General features: G+C 50.8%; 1 protein-coding gene across 4 annotated transcripts; it reads right to left on the bottom strand.

Annotated features, from left to right (window-relative positions):
* Positions 1–1,077: 1,077 nt before the first annotated feature.
* Positions 1,078–17,759, bottom strand: ASB1 (ankyrin repeat and SOCS box containing 1). Of its 4 annotated transcripts, none has more exons than XM_042950738.1 (5): positions 17,498–17,759; positions 13,272–13,413; positions 10,736–11,038; positions 2,719–3,104; positions 1,078–1,453 (listed from the first exon to the last, which is right to left on the bottom strand). In XM_042950738.1, the coding sequence occupies exons 1-5, from the start codon at positions 17,739–17,741 to the stop codon at positions 1,326–1,328; spliced, it is 1,203 nt and encodes a 400-aa protein (XP_042806672.1). In that variant the 5' UTR covers positions 17,742–17,759; the 3' UTR covers positions 1,078–1,325. The 4 variants fall into 4 exon arrangements, with proteins under 4 accessions (XP_042806672.1, XP_042806675.1, XP_042806673.1 ...); XM_042950741.1 differs by lacking the exon at positions 17,498–17,759 and adding an exon at positions 17,312–17,478; XM_042950739.1 differs by lacking the exon at positions 17,498–17,759 and adding an exon at positions 16,853–17,097.
* Between the last annotated feature and the right edge of the window lie 668 nt (positions 17,760–18,427).

Here is an 18,427-nt window from a genome sequence, read left to right as displayed (position 1 = left end):
GATTCCACACAATGGTCCTCGGAGGCTTCAAAGTGCCACATGTGGTTTCTCCAGAAGCAGCATCTCCTGGAGGGGCTCTGCAAGGGCAGCCGGCGGCCCGGCCCGCCCCACCCCTGCGGACACAGCCGAGCCGCACAGCCCAGGTGGGAGTGAGCCCTGCCCACAACCGCAGCCTTGGGGATGGTGACCCGGCTCATGTCACCTCCCGGCACCCCAGCAGGACGGCGGAGGCCCTCTGACCTCACCGCTATCCCCGTCCTCGGGTTCTAGGAGCAATGACCAAGACGTTCGGTCCCCAACGGTGAAGACCAATCAACCAAACGCCGCATGTTTTGTCCTCTGGACACCAAGCAACTGAGACTGTGGAACCACCCGGAGGACGACCGAGTCTCCCCGGCCCAGTGCGCGCAAGGACTAGGAGGCAGCGCCGCGGGGACTCCCTCGTCGGAACTGGCAGTGAATGCTGTTGGAGCGGTCCTTGGTCCGAGTGTAGGCAGTCAGTTTACTGGCTACTTCTTCGGTGTGCGCCTCCCAAGATCAATCCCCGTCGGGAAGCTCCTCAAAGAGAAGCCGCGAGACCCGGTGGCACAGTGCCGGGCACGGTCAGTATCAGGACAGGGGCAGCGCTGCGGAAAGTACCTCTTTAGATGGTGAGCAAACGCAGCACTGAGACAACACAGCCGATCCGTGAGGCCAGGGGACCCTTGTGCAGTGAGGACAATTAACGGAGGACACCGCCACCACGAGAAGACAACGCTCCAGTGGCAAGGAAGGGCCGTGTGTAGACAGGTGCCACAGGCCACCCCGGGGGGCAGGGAAAACAACCCAGCACGTCCATGAACTGCGTTCCAGAGCTCTACTTTTCCACCAAACTCTCCTTGCCTTTAGGCATTAGAAGGCTTGAATCAAACAACTGAATGGAGAAGTACAAACATCGGCAGAAGTACAGTTCTGGAAAGTGCTAGCCGTCCTCCCTGCCGGAGCTAGCTATCCGCAGGCCTCCGACCTCAGCCCGTCCTTGCACACGCGGCACGGCCCATTTCGTTAATATGCGACTGTGAGAATCCAAAACAGAGATACTGAGGAAGAGCGAAATTAGGTTTTGTATGAACTTTTCAGCCGACAATGACCCAAGGACTGTCCGGTGCCCCAAGCACCCGAGATGGAGTTACAAGCCGTGGGAACAAGGCCGTTTCTGCTTTACCAACAGCCAAATGGGACTTGGTCAGAGGACAGGGGGTGGTTGGTTCACAGGGGCAGGCCCCGGGGTCCGCTTTCACCGCAGTCACCTTCCTCTTCGCGCAGTCGACCGCTGCATCTGAGCTCTACTCGTAGAGCAGAAACTTTTTGATGGGGTCCGGCAGAGGCAGCGAGGGAATCAGATGGAGTCGGTATTTGCCAAGAGCTCTTCTCACAGCCACCCGGCACAGGTGCAGCAAGGTCCTGGGGACACCTGGAACGCCATGGGAGAGAGGGACGGAGAGGGAGGGAGGTTAATTCCTCTCCTAAGCCTGAAGACGGAAGGCTGGCTGCGACTGACAGAACGCACTGACGCTCACTGCCAACCACCCAGCTTCACGGGGGACAGGGCAGTCCCTGGCGAGGAAGGTTTTGTCACCTGCTCCTCCCCCGCCTGCCCAAGGGGCGAGAGCTTCGTTCCCCGGGGCCCCTGCTCACCGTGACGGCCCCTCCTTGACCGCGTTTCGTTTCCTAGGGAGAAACAAGGGCAGACTACACAAGGCCCCGCCAGGTGTCAGCAAGTGACCCACACGCGCTCAGTCAGCCTCCGTGCTCGGTCATGTCCAGAAACTCCAAGGGGGCCAGGACACACAGGCCAAGTAGTACGTGAGGCGTGCGGGCCCACAATGCTGCTCTGGGACAGGAGAGCCCAGCCACGGCTGTGGCCCGTGGAGCGGGCAGGACGCAGGAGGCTCCACTCCCCCAGGGCGGCTCCCGCTGGCCACCCACCAACTCTTCCGGGGAAGCCCCGGCAGGAGCGGGTTCTAATGACAGCCTTCGGAAACCCCAACGACAAAAACACAACAAACCAAAGTTCTGTGAGAGGTAAGGGTGGGGGCAAAGGTATTCAACCCAGATGCCCTCGAGACCCAGGCGAGAATGAGGCCGGGCGCAGGCAGGTCGCAGAGGGCACGCAGCAGCCTGCAGAGGCGCACAAGGTCAATTTCTGAGTCCCAGAGACGGACTCTGGCAACAAGACCAAGCCCCGGATCAACTGCAAACAACCTATCGATTTGTTAATTCGTTAGCAAAACCGTTCTTCCGAAACAAGCGCACGATGGGCTTTATCCTAACAAAAATCAGAGGTACCACACAATAAAAACGACATATTTGTGTGGAAGCGAAGAAGGGGGTGAGGACCCCTGGAGGAGGCAGGGCCGGCAGTCTGGTGTCAGGCCAACATTTAAAAACCGTGTGTCAGGGAGAGAACTGGGGGGCCACAGAGCAGAGCAAAGGGGCAAAGAGCACATAATTTCAGGCACTCTGAGAACACGCGCTTCCACGGATGTCTTTGTATCGACTCCTGGTGTCTAGGACTTTGAGAAGCAAAGACCCGTCTGGAAGCACTCGCGAAAATTCCTAGCCGTAACTGAAGACTCTGACTAAGTGCTCAGTTGGAGGCTTTTTTCGTCCCTGCCACTCGACTCCTTCAACCGACCCAAACAGCCTGCGAGTCAGAACGGAAGTCGGGCCACTTACTTCTGGCCTCTTTAAAGACCTGCAGTGCCTCGGGGTCCACCTTCCTTCTGCCTCTCGACTCCGGGCCCAAGGAGTCCCACGTCACCAGGCTCAGGTTGGCTCCAAACTCCACGAGCAGGCTCACGAAGGCGGCCTCGCAGCCGTGGCGCAGGACGGCGTCCATGACGCAGCCGGGGGAGCCCCTGTAGAAGCCCTGCGTGTTGACGGGGCCATTGCAGTTGAAGTCGGGGTTCGCCCCCGCCTGGAGAAGCAGCTTGAAGCACTGGAGGTTGTGGTAGGCCGCGCTGATGTACAAGGGGCAGACCACCAGGGAGGTGAGGCGCCGCGAGAAAGGGGGCCGGATGTCAGGAGTCAGGTGGTGGTTGACATCAACGTCAGCCCCGTACCTGCAGGGGAGGCACAGGGACAGTCAGACCCGGGTCGGCAGCTTCCCACGGCACCCTCGGGAGACAGCCCGACCTCCGTGAGCACCGGGGGGCTGCACAGGAGCCTCCGCAGATCACAAGGGTCTCGTGACTTCCAGCAAAGGTAAGACAGCGGTTAAGAACTTGGAATCCACTCACGCAAGAAATTTACAAGGGAACTCTCTAAACCCTCTGAAGAGCCAACAATCCCACAGCTATTTCAGCTACTTCAAAGCAAAGAAAAAAAAGGAAAAACTCCAAAGTCATCTGATGAAATTGGCCAAACAATCCCAAAACCCGACAAAGGCCCCACCACAAACTACCAACCGATTTCAATTGTGAATATCAATTTAACAACCCTCAATAAAATGTTAGCAAAGAGAATCCAAAAGTATATTAAAAAAGCAACGTACCATGACCTCATGAGGATTATTCCAAGAATGCAAGGGTAGTTCCAGTATTAGAAATTCCATTAACACAGTCCATCATATTCACAGAACTAAGGGGGAAATCACGATTATCTCTACAGGTGGGGAAAAAAACTTGAAGGCATGTGACAAAACTCAACACTAATGCAGGTTCGTAAATACTCAATAAAATTAAGAAGTGGTAGACATTTCCTTCTCCAGATAAGACCCAGATGTCGCAGTCTCACCTAATGGGGGGCAAACAGGGGCGGCTCTCCTCCTGGAGCCCACTCTCCTGCCTACCATCAGTCAGGCATTTTAAATAAAAGTATTAGTGCAACCAGACAAGAGAAAGCAATTAGCCAATTAAGATTAGAAAGAAAAGGAAAAACCTTCCCTATTTTCAGAAGGTATGATTATGTCTGGAAAGTCCTGAATAATTAATAAAAATACAATAAGCAAGGAGAGAATTTATTAAGTACGTTAATAAAGCTATAAAACCAATAGCCTTCATCTATACAAACAAAAACAAGTTCAAAAGCAAAACGGAAAAGACCTCATTTATGACAGCAAAATTAAAGTGAGATATCTAAGCATAAACCTAACGGTACGTGTCTAAAATGTGCATGAAGGAAGTTATAAAATACTACTGAAGGCATCACACAAGTAGCTCTCAGAAATGAAAACACCCACCACCGTTGCCTTGGCGAGGAAGGGTCTACATTAAGAGGTCAATTTTCCCTAAGTTTATTACATAAATGAAAATCCCATTCGAGAACTAAGTAAGTTCATTATAAATATAAACAAATAATAGTAACATCCCTGGAGTTATAGAAGTTGATTATAAAGGTCATTTGGAAGATCAAATAAGGAAAGATGTAAAAGCAAAGGTTTTTAACATGAAAATTAAAGAAAAACTTTTACATAGAAAAAAAAAACCAGCATAAGCAAAGTAAAGCAGTATGTACAAAATTAGGGGAATGTTGCAAAGGATTAATATCCTTAATATATAAAGAGCTAATAAACGGAAAAGATCAACTGCTCTATTGGAAATGAGCTAGAGAGGCTTAGCCATGTAAAAGGATGCTCAGCCTCACTCATAACACAAATGCAAATTAAAACTACCTTTACACCTGAAATTAATACAACATTATGTCAACTATAGTTTAAAAAAAGAAAAACTAGGGGTGCCCGGGTGGCACAGTCGGTTAACTATCCGACTCCTGATCTTGGCTCAGGTCATGATCTCACGGTTTGTGAGTTCAAGCCCCACGTCGGACTCCGTGCTGATGGTGTGGAACCTGCTTGAGATTCTGTCTCTCCTTCTCTCTGCCCCTCCCCAGCTTGTGCTCACTCTCTCTCAAAGTAAATAAAAGAAACTTTAAAAATTTAAAAAAAAAAGAAAACAAGAGAAACTACCCTGAGATACCACTTCTCACCTATCAGACGGGGATAAACCCAAAACTTTATTGACCAGGCTCTAAAGAAGCAAGCAGTCTCGTTCAGTTCTGGCAGCAATACAAAATGGAACCGTCCCTACAGCAGGAAATTTGGCAACAGCTGGCAAAGTTACGTATGCATTTACCCTCTGACCCATCCATCACACTCGTGGAGTCTATTCCCAAGATACATCTGCACAATTCTGAAAAGAAGCATGCACACAATTCATTGAAACATCATCCACAATGGCTGAAGGCAGGAAACAACGCACAGGTCCCTCAACAGGAGACCGGCTGAATACACTGTGCTCCGCCCGCATAAAGCCATGCTGTACCACAATGAAAAGGCGTGAGGACTGTCGCTAAAGACTGCTCTGGAATGACCTCCAGAATACGTTTCACAAGTGAGAAAGGCAGGACAAAGTGCGTAGTATGCTACTGTTTATCTGGGGGAAAGCGGTTGCAACATGTACGTGTATGACACTCCTAGACACATCCACGCTAGGCTTACAACTTAACAAGGGGGAATAAACCATAAAAGTTTTTAAATGGTCATCTACAGGGGAGTCGAAGGAGACCAGCATAGAAGTTGCTAGACTTTTTAAATATACTTTGTTTTATAGATTTGACTTTGGAACCAGCTAAATCTATGTCGTGAAACAAATTAAATAGAAAGCAATCCCCAAAAATTAAAAGCAAAAGAAACCACTTTAACCCAACTGTGTAGCCACCTGGTGCCATCACGTCCTGCCTGCAGGGTGGCTCCTCTCTGCAAAACAACCAGACGATCCAGACCACTCCCAGCATCAGATTCACCTAGAAGAACCCAAGACAGGAAGCACAGCTTGCCAGTAGGACAGCTTCATGCAACACCCCCCGCTCCCAGATGGGCATGCTCACGGCGGTCCCTGAGCTAACCCTATGGCTGTCCGCGAGCTCTTCTCTTCTGAGGCCCGGTGACAGCCCAGACGTGAGGAAATGCATCTCTCACGGGACGGGTGCATGGGCGGCCAGACCTAGAAGCCTCAATCTTCAGCAGGGCCCATCTCTAAACCATTCTACAAAGGCAGAGTCTTCAGGGTCCCCACAAGGGACCTGCCCTGGTCACTGCGCTCAGGGAAGTCCAAATACACACCTTACTGTCAGGATTTGGAGTTCCCCCAGCCCAAGTGCAAACTACCAACCCAGGTCACTTTAAGCAGAGGCCACTGATTAAAGCACAAAGGGTGGCCTGGCTCAGGTTATCAGTGTCCTGGCAAAGCTTAGAGGAGGTCTGCTAAAAAACACTGCCTGGCACAGGGTGTCAGAGCCCACGTGGGGTGAGGAGGCATGTGTGGGAGGGGGCAGCAACATTAAGACATCGGTTATAGATGGAGGGACTGGCAAAATAAATAAATATGTTAAGGATAAGTGGAACCAGGCTTCTGTCGCAAAAGCCAATAATAAATCTGGAAAGGGAGAAAAGTAAGATGACCCCTGTGGTACCAGATTGGATTAGAAGTATTGGGGTGAACTCAACTGTGACTGTATTTAGAGACAGAAATACAGATAGAAATGTGTATATGTATGGGGCACCTGGGTGGCTCAGTCGGTTAAGCTTCCGACTTCAGCTCAGGTCACGATCTCACGGTGAGTGTGAGCCCCGCATCGGGCTCTATGCTGACAGCTCAGAGCCTAGAGCCTGCTTTGGATTCTGTGTCTCCCTCTCTCTCTACCCCTCCTCTGCTCTGCTCAATCTATCTCTGTCTCTCAAAAATGAATAAATGTTAAAAATAAAAATAAAATTAAAATAAAATAAAATAAAATATAAAAAATAAAATAAAATAAAAAATAAAATAAAATATAAAAAATAAAATAAAATAAAATAAAATAACAAAAATAAAATAAAATAAAATAGAAAAGAAAAGAAAAGAAAAGAAAAGAAAAGAAAAGAAAAGAAACGAAACGTGTATAAGTAACCTTAGCTCTGTCCAGTCCAAGAGCCCGAAAAGAACAGCCCATAAGCAATAAACACTCCCAGTAACCAGATCTTGGCTTCTAAACACCATTCTCCACTAAAAAGAAGCCAGGACTCCTTGGAGAAATCTCTAATCCCAGAGCTAAGACAGGCACAGTACTAGATGAGCTTAGAATATATTGTTATAGGAGAAAGTAAGGAATTGTTCAAAGGATGTTGGGGGACAGGTCATAAGGACAAAGCTGGGTTCCAGTTTGACAGGGCTCCCTGTAGCCAAATTTAAGACAATCTGAGCATCAAAATAATAAAGTAAGGGATTATTACTCACTGGGAAACCACAGGTCTAAGACAAATAAATGAATACAGTAAAAATCTGATAAGAAATAGGATAAACACGTGTTTCATGGTACCCCTCCACAAAACACTTACTAATTAAATAATTACAGAGGGGAAAAAGAATAGCTTTACAGTGGAGAAACGTGACAGACACCACCTTAATCAAAAGATCCAAGCGAACTCCAGCGGTAACGGGACAAGTGCCATCGGGTGCAACCTGACAGGGTGTGACGAGAAGAGCCCAGCCTCACCCCTGTGAGATTCCCGCCCAGCACGCACTCCCCGGCTCCCAGCGGAGTCAGCACCTGCCTCCCTGAGCTTCCCCCACACAGCCCTGCAATGCCACACGGGCTCTATCAGCACGTGTCACTGAAAATAGGGAATCGTGGAAAGCGGTGACGACGGGCCAACGAGCAGGGGTCTAGGGCACGGGCAACAGCATCGTTCTCCACGGTTGGCCAGCAGTTGTGTTCTACCACCCGTCTCTTAAGCACTGTTCTGAGTGTCCGAAGGGACTCCTCCCTGAAACCGACACTTCTGCACTCAGGCAGCACGGGCCTAAGGAAGAGGAAGGAGGGGCACACAGGCCGATGTGCTCACAAGACCATCCGCTGCCCCACGGATGCCACGTAGCATCGTCAGACACCACAAACGCAGACATCGCCTATCCTCTTAGACCACGGAAACATCCTAAAACACATACCAAACCAAGCAGAGACTGGTGTTTCGTTTCACACACTCAATCAATTAAGAAAAAGAGAGCTCGATTTTACACAGTGATTTTTTTTTTCCCTCCTTTTCTTGGGGATAGGTGTTCCAAACTGTTTGTAATTTTGGGCAATAGGACAATCTGGTATTAGCTGAGCTACGGGAGAGACAGCCCCTCATAAAAACATACTGGATAAGATCCAGTTCATTTTAATCCTGAATATTTTCCAAAATTCCCCTCCTGCTTTTAATATTCTGGCAAGGCTCCACCGGGACAACTCAGTGAATCAGTATAACTTTTGCACATACAGAAACACCACTCCTTACCTTTTTTAAAAAAAAAAAAAACCATCAGCAACATATATCAAGGGAATTTAAAAGCAACAAAATGGAATTTACTTGCAGAGAAACAGCAAATTACAACGTGACAGCAAAGGGCCCCGCATATAAGGGACGATGACTCAAGGCAGGAGCTGACACTGTATGTAGATTGTATTACTTGTTCAGTAACTGAACCACCCCGTTCCTATTTTCCAAGTCAATAAGTCAATTGCCTGGTAATTCAGAGAAAACTTTTTAGTATATGCTCTTGGTACCTCAGTGTAAAAGTAACGTCCTGGGCTCCAGTGAGGGAAGGAGAGGTCTACTAACAGTAACACTTTCTCAAACAGAGCATCTGTGTGTGGACTTCTGAAGGACGAGCCTGCAGCTAACCCAAAGCAGGTATGCATCGTGAACTGACTGAGATGCCTTCAAGGATTTCTGGAACCAAGATGAAATTTCACCGACCGATCCTACTCACGAATACTTCCAAATTAATGACTAACATTCTCCAAGATGCAAAGACAGGGGACTGAGGTGGCTTAGATCATCAAGCTAAAAATCCTTAAAAAGAAGGCAAAAAGCATCACAGCTTTATCACCTTCTAGCAAAACAACCATATTACCCTCATTTGTCTCTCCAAAAGCCAATTCCTTGGTCACTTAAAAAAAATTTTTTTTGATGGAGTAAATATATTGTCAGTACCTGGTTCAAAACCCACATTCTGCACTGGGCATGGGGGACGGCAGACCTCCTGCTCCTCAGAACCACCCCCACTGGGGCCTGGCACGATGGGACCCTTATAATCCTTTCCACACTGCAAACTGGCTACCTCAACTACACTCTGTCCAACCGCAGAACAAAATGCCTCCAGAGCAAGGCACGGAAAAAGGCACCTCGGTAGAAAGAAGTCACTGGAGGCAGAATATGAAAACGTAATCTTGTTCAGATTTTTAAAAAGGTAACTATTAGTACAATTAAAATAAGACCAAAAATAAGTTAATTAAGCAAGTAAGTAAGCAAAAGTAAGTAAGTAAATAAGACCATAAACCATGTAAAGTAACAGAAAGCGGGGCGCCTGGGTGGCTCAGTTGGCTAAGTATCCGACTTCAGCTCAGGTCATGATCTTGTGGTTTGTGGGTTCAAGCCCCGCATCGGGCTCTGTGCTGACAGCTCAGAGCCTAGAACCTGCTTCAGATTCTGTGTCTCCCTCTCTCCCTCTCTCTCTGCCCCTCCCCTGCTCACTTTCTCCGTCGTTCTCCCTCTCAAAAATAAAATTTAAAATAAAATTTTAAAAATGTTAAGTAAAATAAAATACAGAGAAAGCAAAGAAAATACAGATCATGGAACATGATACAAACTAAGGAACAGCTAAAAAACGAAAAGACAGACACAGACCTGACATCAACTATGGCAATAATGTTAACTCTATTAAAAAAACAAAGAATCCCATACATGCAAAGAAGAAAGGTGAGCACCCAAAGAACCACTTAAACCCAGAGTAAAACTAAATGGCAGAATGCTATATAAATGAGCCTTCAGTGAAACCTATAGTTACCTTTGGTTTCGATAATGTGCATACAACCCACAGGCAAGAACTTCTAGGGGCTCAATTAGCATCAAAACATAGGAAGCAAAAAATACTAGAAATAAAAGGGGACACTGACAAATCACAACAGTGATTAAAGACCAACAGACTTCTCTAAACTTGTGGCAGATCCAATGGCTAAAAATGTAAAAAAAGAGAGAGAGAGAGAGAGAGAGAGAAAGAGAAAAAAAGAAAAAAGAAAAAAGAGGGGCCATGAGACACAATTGAGGCTACCATACTGTACTACGCAAATAGAACACCCACGGTCATGTACTTTGTTCGAGCAACCACAACAATGTAGTTCGACATTAAAAAAATAATAAACTCAAAAGAATCCCCCAAATGCAAATTACACACTCTACATTACCTGTGCACAATACTATACAATTGGTTCATAAAAATTTGTATTCAACCCTTCTCCTCCATGGCCATAAGAACAAAGAGAAGAGCGACTTCAAAAATTTCCAATTTCAAAATGAGGAAAAAGCTTAGCAGATATGACCGAAGCTATAGGCAAAGACAAATTAATAATCTTGCAAGTTTACACTTCAAGAAAAAAAAAAATAATCATTCGATTGCAAAAGTTTGGGGAAAAATAAAGTAAGGCAAATGGGAAAAAATTAAAACAAATTAACCAGTAAGCACAAAAATAAGACAACTGATAGAGCTAAGAAGGAGCTGTTTAGAAAGACCTACAAGAGACAAATCTTTCAACAAGCCTAACGTGAGACAGAGAGGGGCAAATACAGACAACAAGGAATGAGAACACGGCCACAGGAACTAGCAGCCATGGGGCCCCCCCTCCCCCCGCAGGGACCCGTGCGGGACAAGGGTGGCCGGGCCTCCGCAGTACTGACCTGATGAGGGCCTTCAGAATGTCAGCCCTGCCCACCCGCGAGGCGTGGTAGACTGGGGTGCTGCGGTGGTGCCGGCTTCCGTTGGGGTCGGCGCCGGCTTCCAGGAGGATCTGGGCGCTCTCCAGGTGCCCGTTCACCACAGCCACGTACAGGGCGGTCTGTCCCTTTACATCCACGAGGTCCACCTCGGCCCCTTTCCGGATAAGGAAGTCCACACAGTTGCCGTGGCCGGCAGTGGCCGCGATCCTCAGCGGTGTGCAGGGCAGCCAGCCGCAGCACCACACAGACTTCTCGTTGATGCGGCTAAGAAAGAACATAGGGGAGCCAGGCTGTGAGGGGCAGCCTGGAAAACTGACGAGCCGCTCGGCTTCCTCTCTTACTGGCACCTACACGAAACAGACAGCAGGAGGGCAACCTCTTCAGACGGACACTCCTGTGCTTTAAGCATGCCCCCACGTGCGTTGTTTTATGAAATGCTGGATCTGTGCACGTGGCAGAGCAGATCTGAAGGGCCCGTTCCACGGCAGAGGAAACTGAGGCACAGGCAGACAGATGGGCACTAGGGCTGAGATCTCAGATTTCCTGATTCTCGGTCCAGAGCTCTCTGCTCCACAAAGGGTAGACGGGTCTGCCCAGGGCGTCAGTGCACGGTGGAGAGCAGGACACTCACCGGGAATGTGGGTCAGGGTCCCGAGGCCCCTTTTCACCCGCTACCAGCTGTGAAGGCCTGAGGTCGGGCCTCGGCATCGTCGCTGGAGCCAGGCGACCACTGTGGTCCCTCTACCTGTGACACAGCACAAGTCACAGCCTGCAGGAATCACTAAGGCCACACGGGGCTACCCTCCTGGCCAACATCAGCAGAGGGAAACTGGCCAGACTCAGCTCTCATCAAAAGGGAAAATCAGGCCACGGTTCCCTGTCAAGGAGTGCCACGGCCATGCAGTCCACTGACCCACCACGTCCTCAGTCAAGACGCGGTTCACTTCACGCTCCCGAGGCAGCTGTGACCAGAGCCTGGCGATCCGGATCACTGAAGCAGTGACGCGGAAATACGTAGTGGGCCAGGGGCTCCTCCTTCGGCGCACTGGCTTCCACAAGCCAAGGAGACCGAGGAACGCTCCAAGGACTCCTCATCAGAGAAGTACACAGCAACAGGAAAATATCGTCGAGACAGATTGACTAAACCCCAATATAAAAAAAGAAAAAAAAGTACTTGGAAAAGCAGTATGAAAAGTCTAAGACCCAGCTGAACTCCGTCTCATTCTGTTGTTTTTATTGTTACCTCTGCAAATTCAAGCGTTTCTTTGGGCTTGAGTCATTCATATTAAATATTCATGTGGAATCCATCTGATGTCTTTGTATGATAAGCCTTCCTAGATATTTACAGCTTTTTTTTTTAATACTGCTATCTATTCTGAACAATAATGCTAAGACATTAGAAGTAGAAAAAGAAACCTACTCTTGTATTGTTAGAAATCCTTCTCTTGGGAGCTATTCATAAAATGTGGCATTAATTTCACCACTCATACGCAGGCTTTTCTTCTATCAACTTCCCTGAAGGGGAAACAGAAACACAGAGCATGAGGAGTTTCCGGTGGCAGGTCAGTTTCAAATCTAGCTGGGACTCCAGTCCTGGACACACAAAACAGAGAACCCCCGGAGGCAAGGAAGACTCTACGCTCTCCCACGTGTCCCCAGTGGGAAAAAGGTAACATCAACGCTCCCGCTGCTACGAAGGAAGAGCCTGACGGGGTTGGAGAATCTGACGGGCAACACGCAGAGCTCTATGGACAGAGGGAATAAGAAGGCGAGCACAGAGCAGATCCCAGGAGGGTGAGACAGCTGACCTGAGACAGAGCCCCAGGCCCAGGAGGCAGACAACTGGGGACCAGAGAAGCTAGAGGAGAGCACATCAGGGGTGATGTATAAATGGGGTACATCAGGAAGTCCGCGCCCACCAAGGGGTAACCAAATGAAAATAACAAAGGGGAACTTATGTATACAGCTTAGGGTAAAAGGCCACGAAAGACTTGGGGGTGCCTGGGCGGCTCAGCTGGTTAAGCATCTAACTCCTGATCTCAGCTCAGGTCTTGATCTCAGGGTCGTGAGTTCAAGCCCCGCCTTGGGCTCCGTGCTGGGCGTGAAGCCTACTTTAAGAAAATTAAGAAAAATAAAAACTATTTTAAAAAAAAAAGAAAAAAAAAAAGAGCCGCAAGAGACTTGGAAGGGGACAGGACCACTGTCGACGAGAGTAACAGTGCTGCCATCAGGATTACCATCAAGAAAACTGACACCAGAGAGGGCCAGAAGTTTCGAGGAAATAGAAAGGTCAATGACAGAGCGAGACTTGAACTCAGGTCTCCCTACAAGTCTGACCGTGCTTCCCCGGTCTCCTTTCTCCCCCTGGCCTGGAAAGCACCAGGGCCTTCACCTGCAGACCAGGGAGTCACACGGACCCCCGTGGATCACGCACTTCAGCTCCGCGCAGACCCACGGGGCCCAAGTACCGGGCCGGCCCCAGGACAGTGACGCTCACCTCCGGTAGCTGTCCTCCTGCAACAGGCTCCTGAGGGTCTGGAGGTCCCCCACGTAGGCTGCATCATGGAGCCTTGTGTCCTCACAGTGCTCCAACGGATGGTCACAAAACTGCTCCCTCAGCCACTCCTTCAGATTAGGACCTGCACTGAAGAGAGGGGCTCCTGTCAGCCAGGGGAAACCCTGCCAACACCAGCCAGGAGGGGGCGCCATCTGCAGCGAGCCCTTTGTCCTCTGGCTACGGGACCCCTCAAATGCTCAACAACAAATCATTCCCGTGCTCCAGAAAAACAGAGAAATACAGAAAGTTTCCCGTAATGAAAGAAGCACATTCCCGACACCAAACCTGGCAAGGGCAAGAATTTTAAAAACGCTGGTGGGGGGGGAGGTAAGGAGTCAACCGTACTGAAGGATACAGAAGATCCTACATAAAATATTAGCAAGGTTCAATTTAAAATACGTATCAAAAAATCCACCATAGGGGCGCCTGGGTGGCTCAGTCGGTTGAGCTTCCGACTTCAGCTCAAGTCATGATCTCGCGGTCTGTGAGTTCGACCCCCACGTCGGGCTCTGTGCTGACAGCTCAGAGCCTGGAGCCTGCTTCGGATTCTGTGTCCCTCTCTCTCTACCCCTCCCCCACTCATGCTCTGTCTCTCTCTGTCTCAGAAATAAATAAACATTAAAAAAAAATGTTTTTTAAATCCACCATAATATCACTCTACCTATCCCAGGAATGTAGGAGCGTCTTAATATTGGAAAAAACCATACGATCACCTTCCGTATTACAGAAAGACACTTGCCCTTGGCAAAATTCAACAGCCAAACAAATGCGGCTGTTTGTAACAAGCTGACCTGGGTAATGACCTCAGAGGAGTCTACGTGAGTAACTCATCAGCCGGTAACCTAAGATGGGGGCACTTCACTAAATATAAGTTACACCTCGGTAAGAAGGAAAATTTAAAAATATGTGCATATAAATAGAAGGCCAGCCTCGCGTAATAGACTATAAACCCGGAAAATAACAAAGACTAGAAGCGGTGAGCACATACCATGCACCCGGGTTAAGAGTCGATGCTAGGAAACTTTTATTTTTTTTTTAATATTTTTTTTAACGTTTATTTATTTTTGAGACAGAGAGAGACAGAGCATGAACGGGAGAGGGTCAGAGAGAGGGAGGGAGACACAGAATCCAAAACAGGCTCCAGGCTCTGAGCGGTCAGCACAGAGCCCGACGCGGGGCTCGAACTCACAGACTGTGAGACTGTGACCTGAGCTGAAGTTGGACACTTAACCCACTGAGCCACCCAGGTGCCCCGATGCTAGGAAACTTTTAAATGGTACCACATAAATTAAGAGGTTTAACAAATCTCTTGGGGGGGGGGGGTATTTATTCTTTTAATGTTTATTTACTTATTTTGAGAAAGAGAGCATGCCAGCGGGAGAGGGGTAGAGAATCCCAAGCAGGCTCACAAACCCGTGACATCATGACCTGAGCCAAAACAAGAGTCAGACGCTTAACCGGCTGAGCCACCCAGGTGCCCCATCTTCGGGGTTCTTATATGCAACACAAATATCATAAAAGTTTATCTGGAAATAGGAATGGGAATCATTTTTTTTCAGCACATATGACACGAAATCTACCCTACCAGTTAGTTAACAGAACTGATTATTTGTCATCAGAATAAAAACATAAACAGAATCCACTGCTCAGGAAAGACCTTAATATAAAGATAAATGGGTGTCGAAATCTGTAAGGGATAGAGAGAGTAGTTGCTATAGACTGAATGCTTGTGTCTCCCCCAAAATATGTTGGAATCTTAACCCCCAAGGTGATGGTTTGAAGAGGTAGTGACTTTGTAGGTGACTGGCTCATGAGAGCAGAACCTTCATGAATGAGGTTAATGCCATTATTAAGAGAGACCCCAGAGAGCTCCCGCTCACCCCCCACCACGTGAGGACAAGGCACTGCTGCTGTCTATGAACCAAGAAGCAGGCCTCCCCCAAAGAATCCGCTGGGGCCTTGGTCTTGGACTTCCCAACCATCAGAGCTAAGAAAAATAAATCTCTATTGCTTTTAAGCCACCCAGTAGTATATGGTATTCTGTTATAGCCTGAACGGACTATAAGTAGTCAACAAATTTGTAAAATCAGATACCTACTTGCAAATTCTCGAGTTTTTCACCTGACACTAGAGCTCAGAAATAATCTCCAGATAATCAAGAGTCCTGCATACAACATCACAGGCAGGGAGGGGCGTAAGGAAAGCGCACGAACTCGGCTCCCTGCATTCAAGTTCCTGCCTTGCCACCCTGTTGCAGCACGCGACCAGGCACAGAAGGACACCCCTCCGCAGGTGCACTCCTTCCAACGATGAAGTCGGTTTTTATATTCAAACCGTATCTCTTCTGAATACCTACTGTATACAAGGCTTGGCCCTGGCACAGTGGGGGTGACGAATGTTTCCTTGCCCTTCAGGACTCAACGGATCACTGGCAGATGGGCAGGGCAGCAAGGGTTCACAAACACATGGGTCCCTCAAGCTGATCCCACAACACCTGTGGCAGATCAACAGGCAGGCCCCAAGGAACCCTTAGGGCCACCCCAAACTCTCCTCCACTGCAGTTACCCACAGTCTCACCCCACAGAGTGAAAGAGTTCAAAGCAGGAGGGGGTAAGATGCAGAAAACATAGAACAAAGCCTGACAGGTTAAGTGGGGGGCCATGGACTTTTGCTAGGTTCTTCTCCGGGCCTCCCCTCGCTGGCCGCTTTTCAACCCGCTCCCTGGCCCAGCTCAGTGCAGCCTCCTCTTCCCCAGCTCCAGATCCCCGCATAACTTCAAGTTTGTGCTTTTCCGATCAGCTTCTCCACTGTCGACGCAATTACTCCGCAGAGCACTTAGACCTTCACTGGACACGTCCGCGGCCCCTCCACTCCCGGGCCTGCAACACTCTAAATAACAAGACAGCACTGCACAGATACAAAAGAGCCCTGTATACAGGGGCAGAGCAGCCTTTCTTCCACACGGCTCCCGTCCCTACTGGGAAGGGGCCCTCAGGCCTCCTCTCAGCCCGTTCCTCTCCCTCAGGCCGAAATGACAGCCCAGGCACCAAAGTCCTGATACCTGCGGTCAAAGTCAGTATCAGCCGAATCTCAGGATGGAAGGCGCTTTGTCTGACCTGCCCCGGTTCGCTGGGCTGTCCCCTGCCCAGGCAAGGTCTGGCCTGCAGGAGTTCCTCAATAAACGTCTGGTGGAAGAATGGAGGGATGAAAAGGCCCACTTGAGCCAGTCTCCAGGTGTAAGAAACTCTCGGGAGACGAACCCGTAAAGTGCAGAGCACACAGAAGCACTCGGTAGGCAGGGCAAACCCAGACAACTGACACGGAGGAAATCCCGCCACAGGTTAGGGCGAGCCTCTCCTCTCCTGTGCTTGGGAGGAGGGTCTCAAGCTGGAAACCCTAAGTCTGAGGGCTATTGTGGGAGGTCGCCGTGAGCCTCCCTAGCTGCCTCCTCTGCCGGTGGGCCCCTGGACATGCTGTGTCACGAAGAGCTCGCTGGGGACGGTGTTATCGCTGTCCCTTGCCTGTGCGTGTGATGTACCTCCCCAGGCAAGCCGTGGGTGGCGGGGCGGAGAAAAAGACACCTGCCCTCCGGAGGGGCTGGCCTCCGGGGGCTTTCCTGACCCGTGCGTTCGGAGCTGGGAGATGATCCATGTCCTACTGTTACAGTTGGGGTCCTATCACATCCCCACCGGCTCAGGAGCCGGCAGTTAGAAAAGCAAGTTCCACAGGGCAGTAACTCCGGCGCGAGGACGTCCACGCGAGGCCGAGGAGCGGGCACACGCAGCGGCCGGGCCGCCCCGCACGGAGAGCCGCGCTGACCCGCCCCCGGCGGCAGGGCGCGGCTGCGTGGGCCCGGCCGGCGGGGGACGAGGAAGCACGGCCCGGGCGCGGCCGCCGCGTCCCCCCCCCCCGCGGGGACGCCGGACCCTGCCCTCCGCTGCCCCACCGCCCCCGCGGCCCGGCGGCGGCGCGCACGTTACCTGCGGGCCCCGGCCCGGCCCGCCCGTGGGGGCCGCCGCCCTCCGCCATGGGCGCTCCCGACTTCCCCCGGTCAGCGGCCCCGGCCCGAGAGCGCCCCGCCGACCGGAAGCAGAGCGGCCACAGCCACTTCCGGCGCCGCGGGCAGGTGGGCCGCGTCGGGGGCGCGGCTTCCGGCGAGCGCGCACCTCCCTCGCGGGCTTCCGAGTGGGGCTCCGGCCTCCGGTCCCGACGCCTCCGGTCCCGACGCGAGGCCCAACGAGCGCCGGCAGCGGGGCGCTGGCTGTCCGGGGGCGCGGCCTGTCGGGGGTGCGCGCCGTTGGGCCCGGCGGTGCGGCGGTTTCTGCACGAAAGTGGAGCGGTCTGGAAAAACAACCTCACCTGGGGGCGGGGCCTAGCGCTCTCCCGCGAGCGCTGGTTGGGCGGCCCCATCCCCGCCCCCGGTAGGGGGCGCGGCCTTGTGCGCGCGGGTGTCTGCGAGACCACGGGCGGGTCGGGAGGCTGGTGGGAATCGGGTTTGTGCGGGGCTGACGGCGCGCTCCCGGGAGTGCGGGTTAAAGAAGGCCTGCGTGGGCAGCAGCGGCCCGCTCCGGAGCAGCCCCGGGAGAGCGTGGATGCGAAGGCGCCGGACTTCCAGCTCGGTTCCCCGCGGCCGGTTCTGTCGGCCGGGCGCCACTACGGGGTGCATGTATCAATGTGCTACTAGCAGAATGCACCCCCAGAATGCTTTCTATGAGGGCAGGGCTCTCGTCTATTAAATTATAGCATTTATTGACTGCCTGATACAAAGCATTTATTGAATAAGTGAACAAAGGAATAACTTCTGCGCTCTCGCTTCTTGCAACGTTGTCAGTACAATGTGTGTATTGAGCGTGGGTTCTGGAGCTCGGATTCCCTTGGCCGCAGACCTGGCAGGCCCGCGGGGGTGTTTGGTGGGGGAAGAGGGCTTCCTGCAATGCTGTTTGGACTTGATAACAGCAGACGGCATCCCTGGCAGAGGGTTGGGGGTGACGCCCTTGGTGCTGCACCGCCGGGAGCCAGGGGTGTGGCCAGCCCACTGGGTCCGGAATCACAGAAACAACCCAAGTGTCCATCAGCGCCGGAATAGATAGAGTGTG

The sequence above is a fragment of the Panthera leo genome, chromosome C1, assembly GCF_018350215.1.
Source record: "Panthera leo isolate Ple1 chromosome C1, P.leo_Ple1_pat1.1, whole genome shotgun sequence".
NCBI lineage: Eukaryota > Metazoa > Chordata > Mammalia > Carnivora > Felidae > Panthera > Panthera leo.
Note: the sequence above shows the minus strand (reverse complement) of the source record. Positions and strands in the feature narration are given on the sequence as shown.

Excerpts from the sequence above, each read along its gene's own strand:
- ASB1 (XM_042950738.1), bottom strand. The coding sequence starts at position 17,741 with ATGGGGCCGCCCAACCAGCGCTCGCGGGAGAGCGCTAGGCCCCGCCCC. Across the intron at positions 11,039-13,271 it reads CAGGAGGACAGCTACCGGAG|CCGCATCAACGAGAAGTCTG; the intron begins GTGAGCGTCACT and ends GTTCTTTCTTAG. Across the intron at positions 1,454-2,718 it reads GGTCTTTAAAGAGGCCAGAA|GTGTCCCCAGGACCTTGCTG; the intron begins GTAAGTGGCCCG and ends ATGGCGTTCCAG.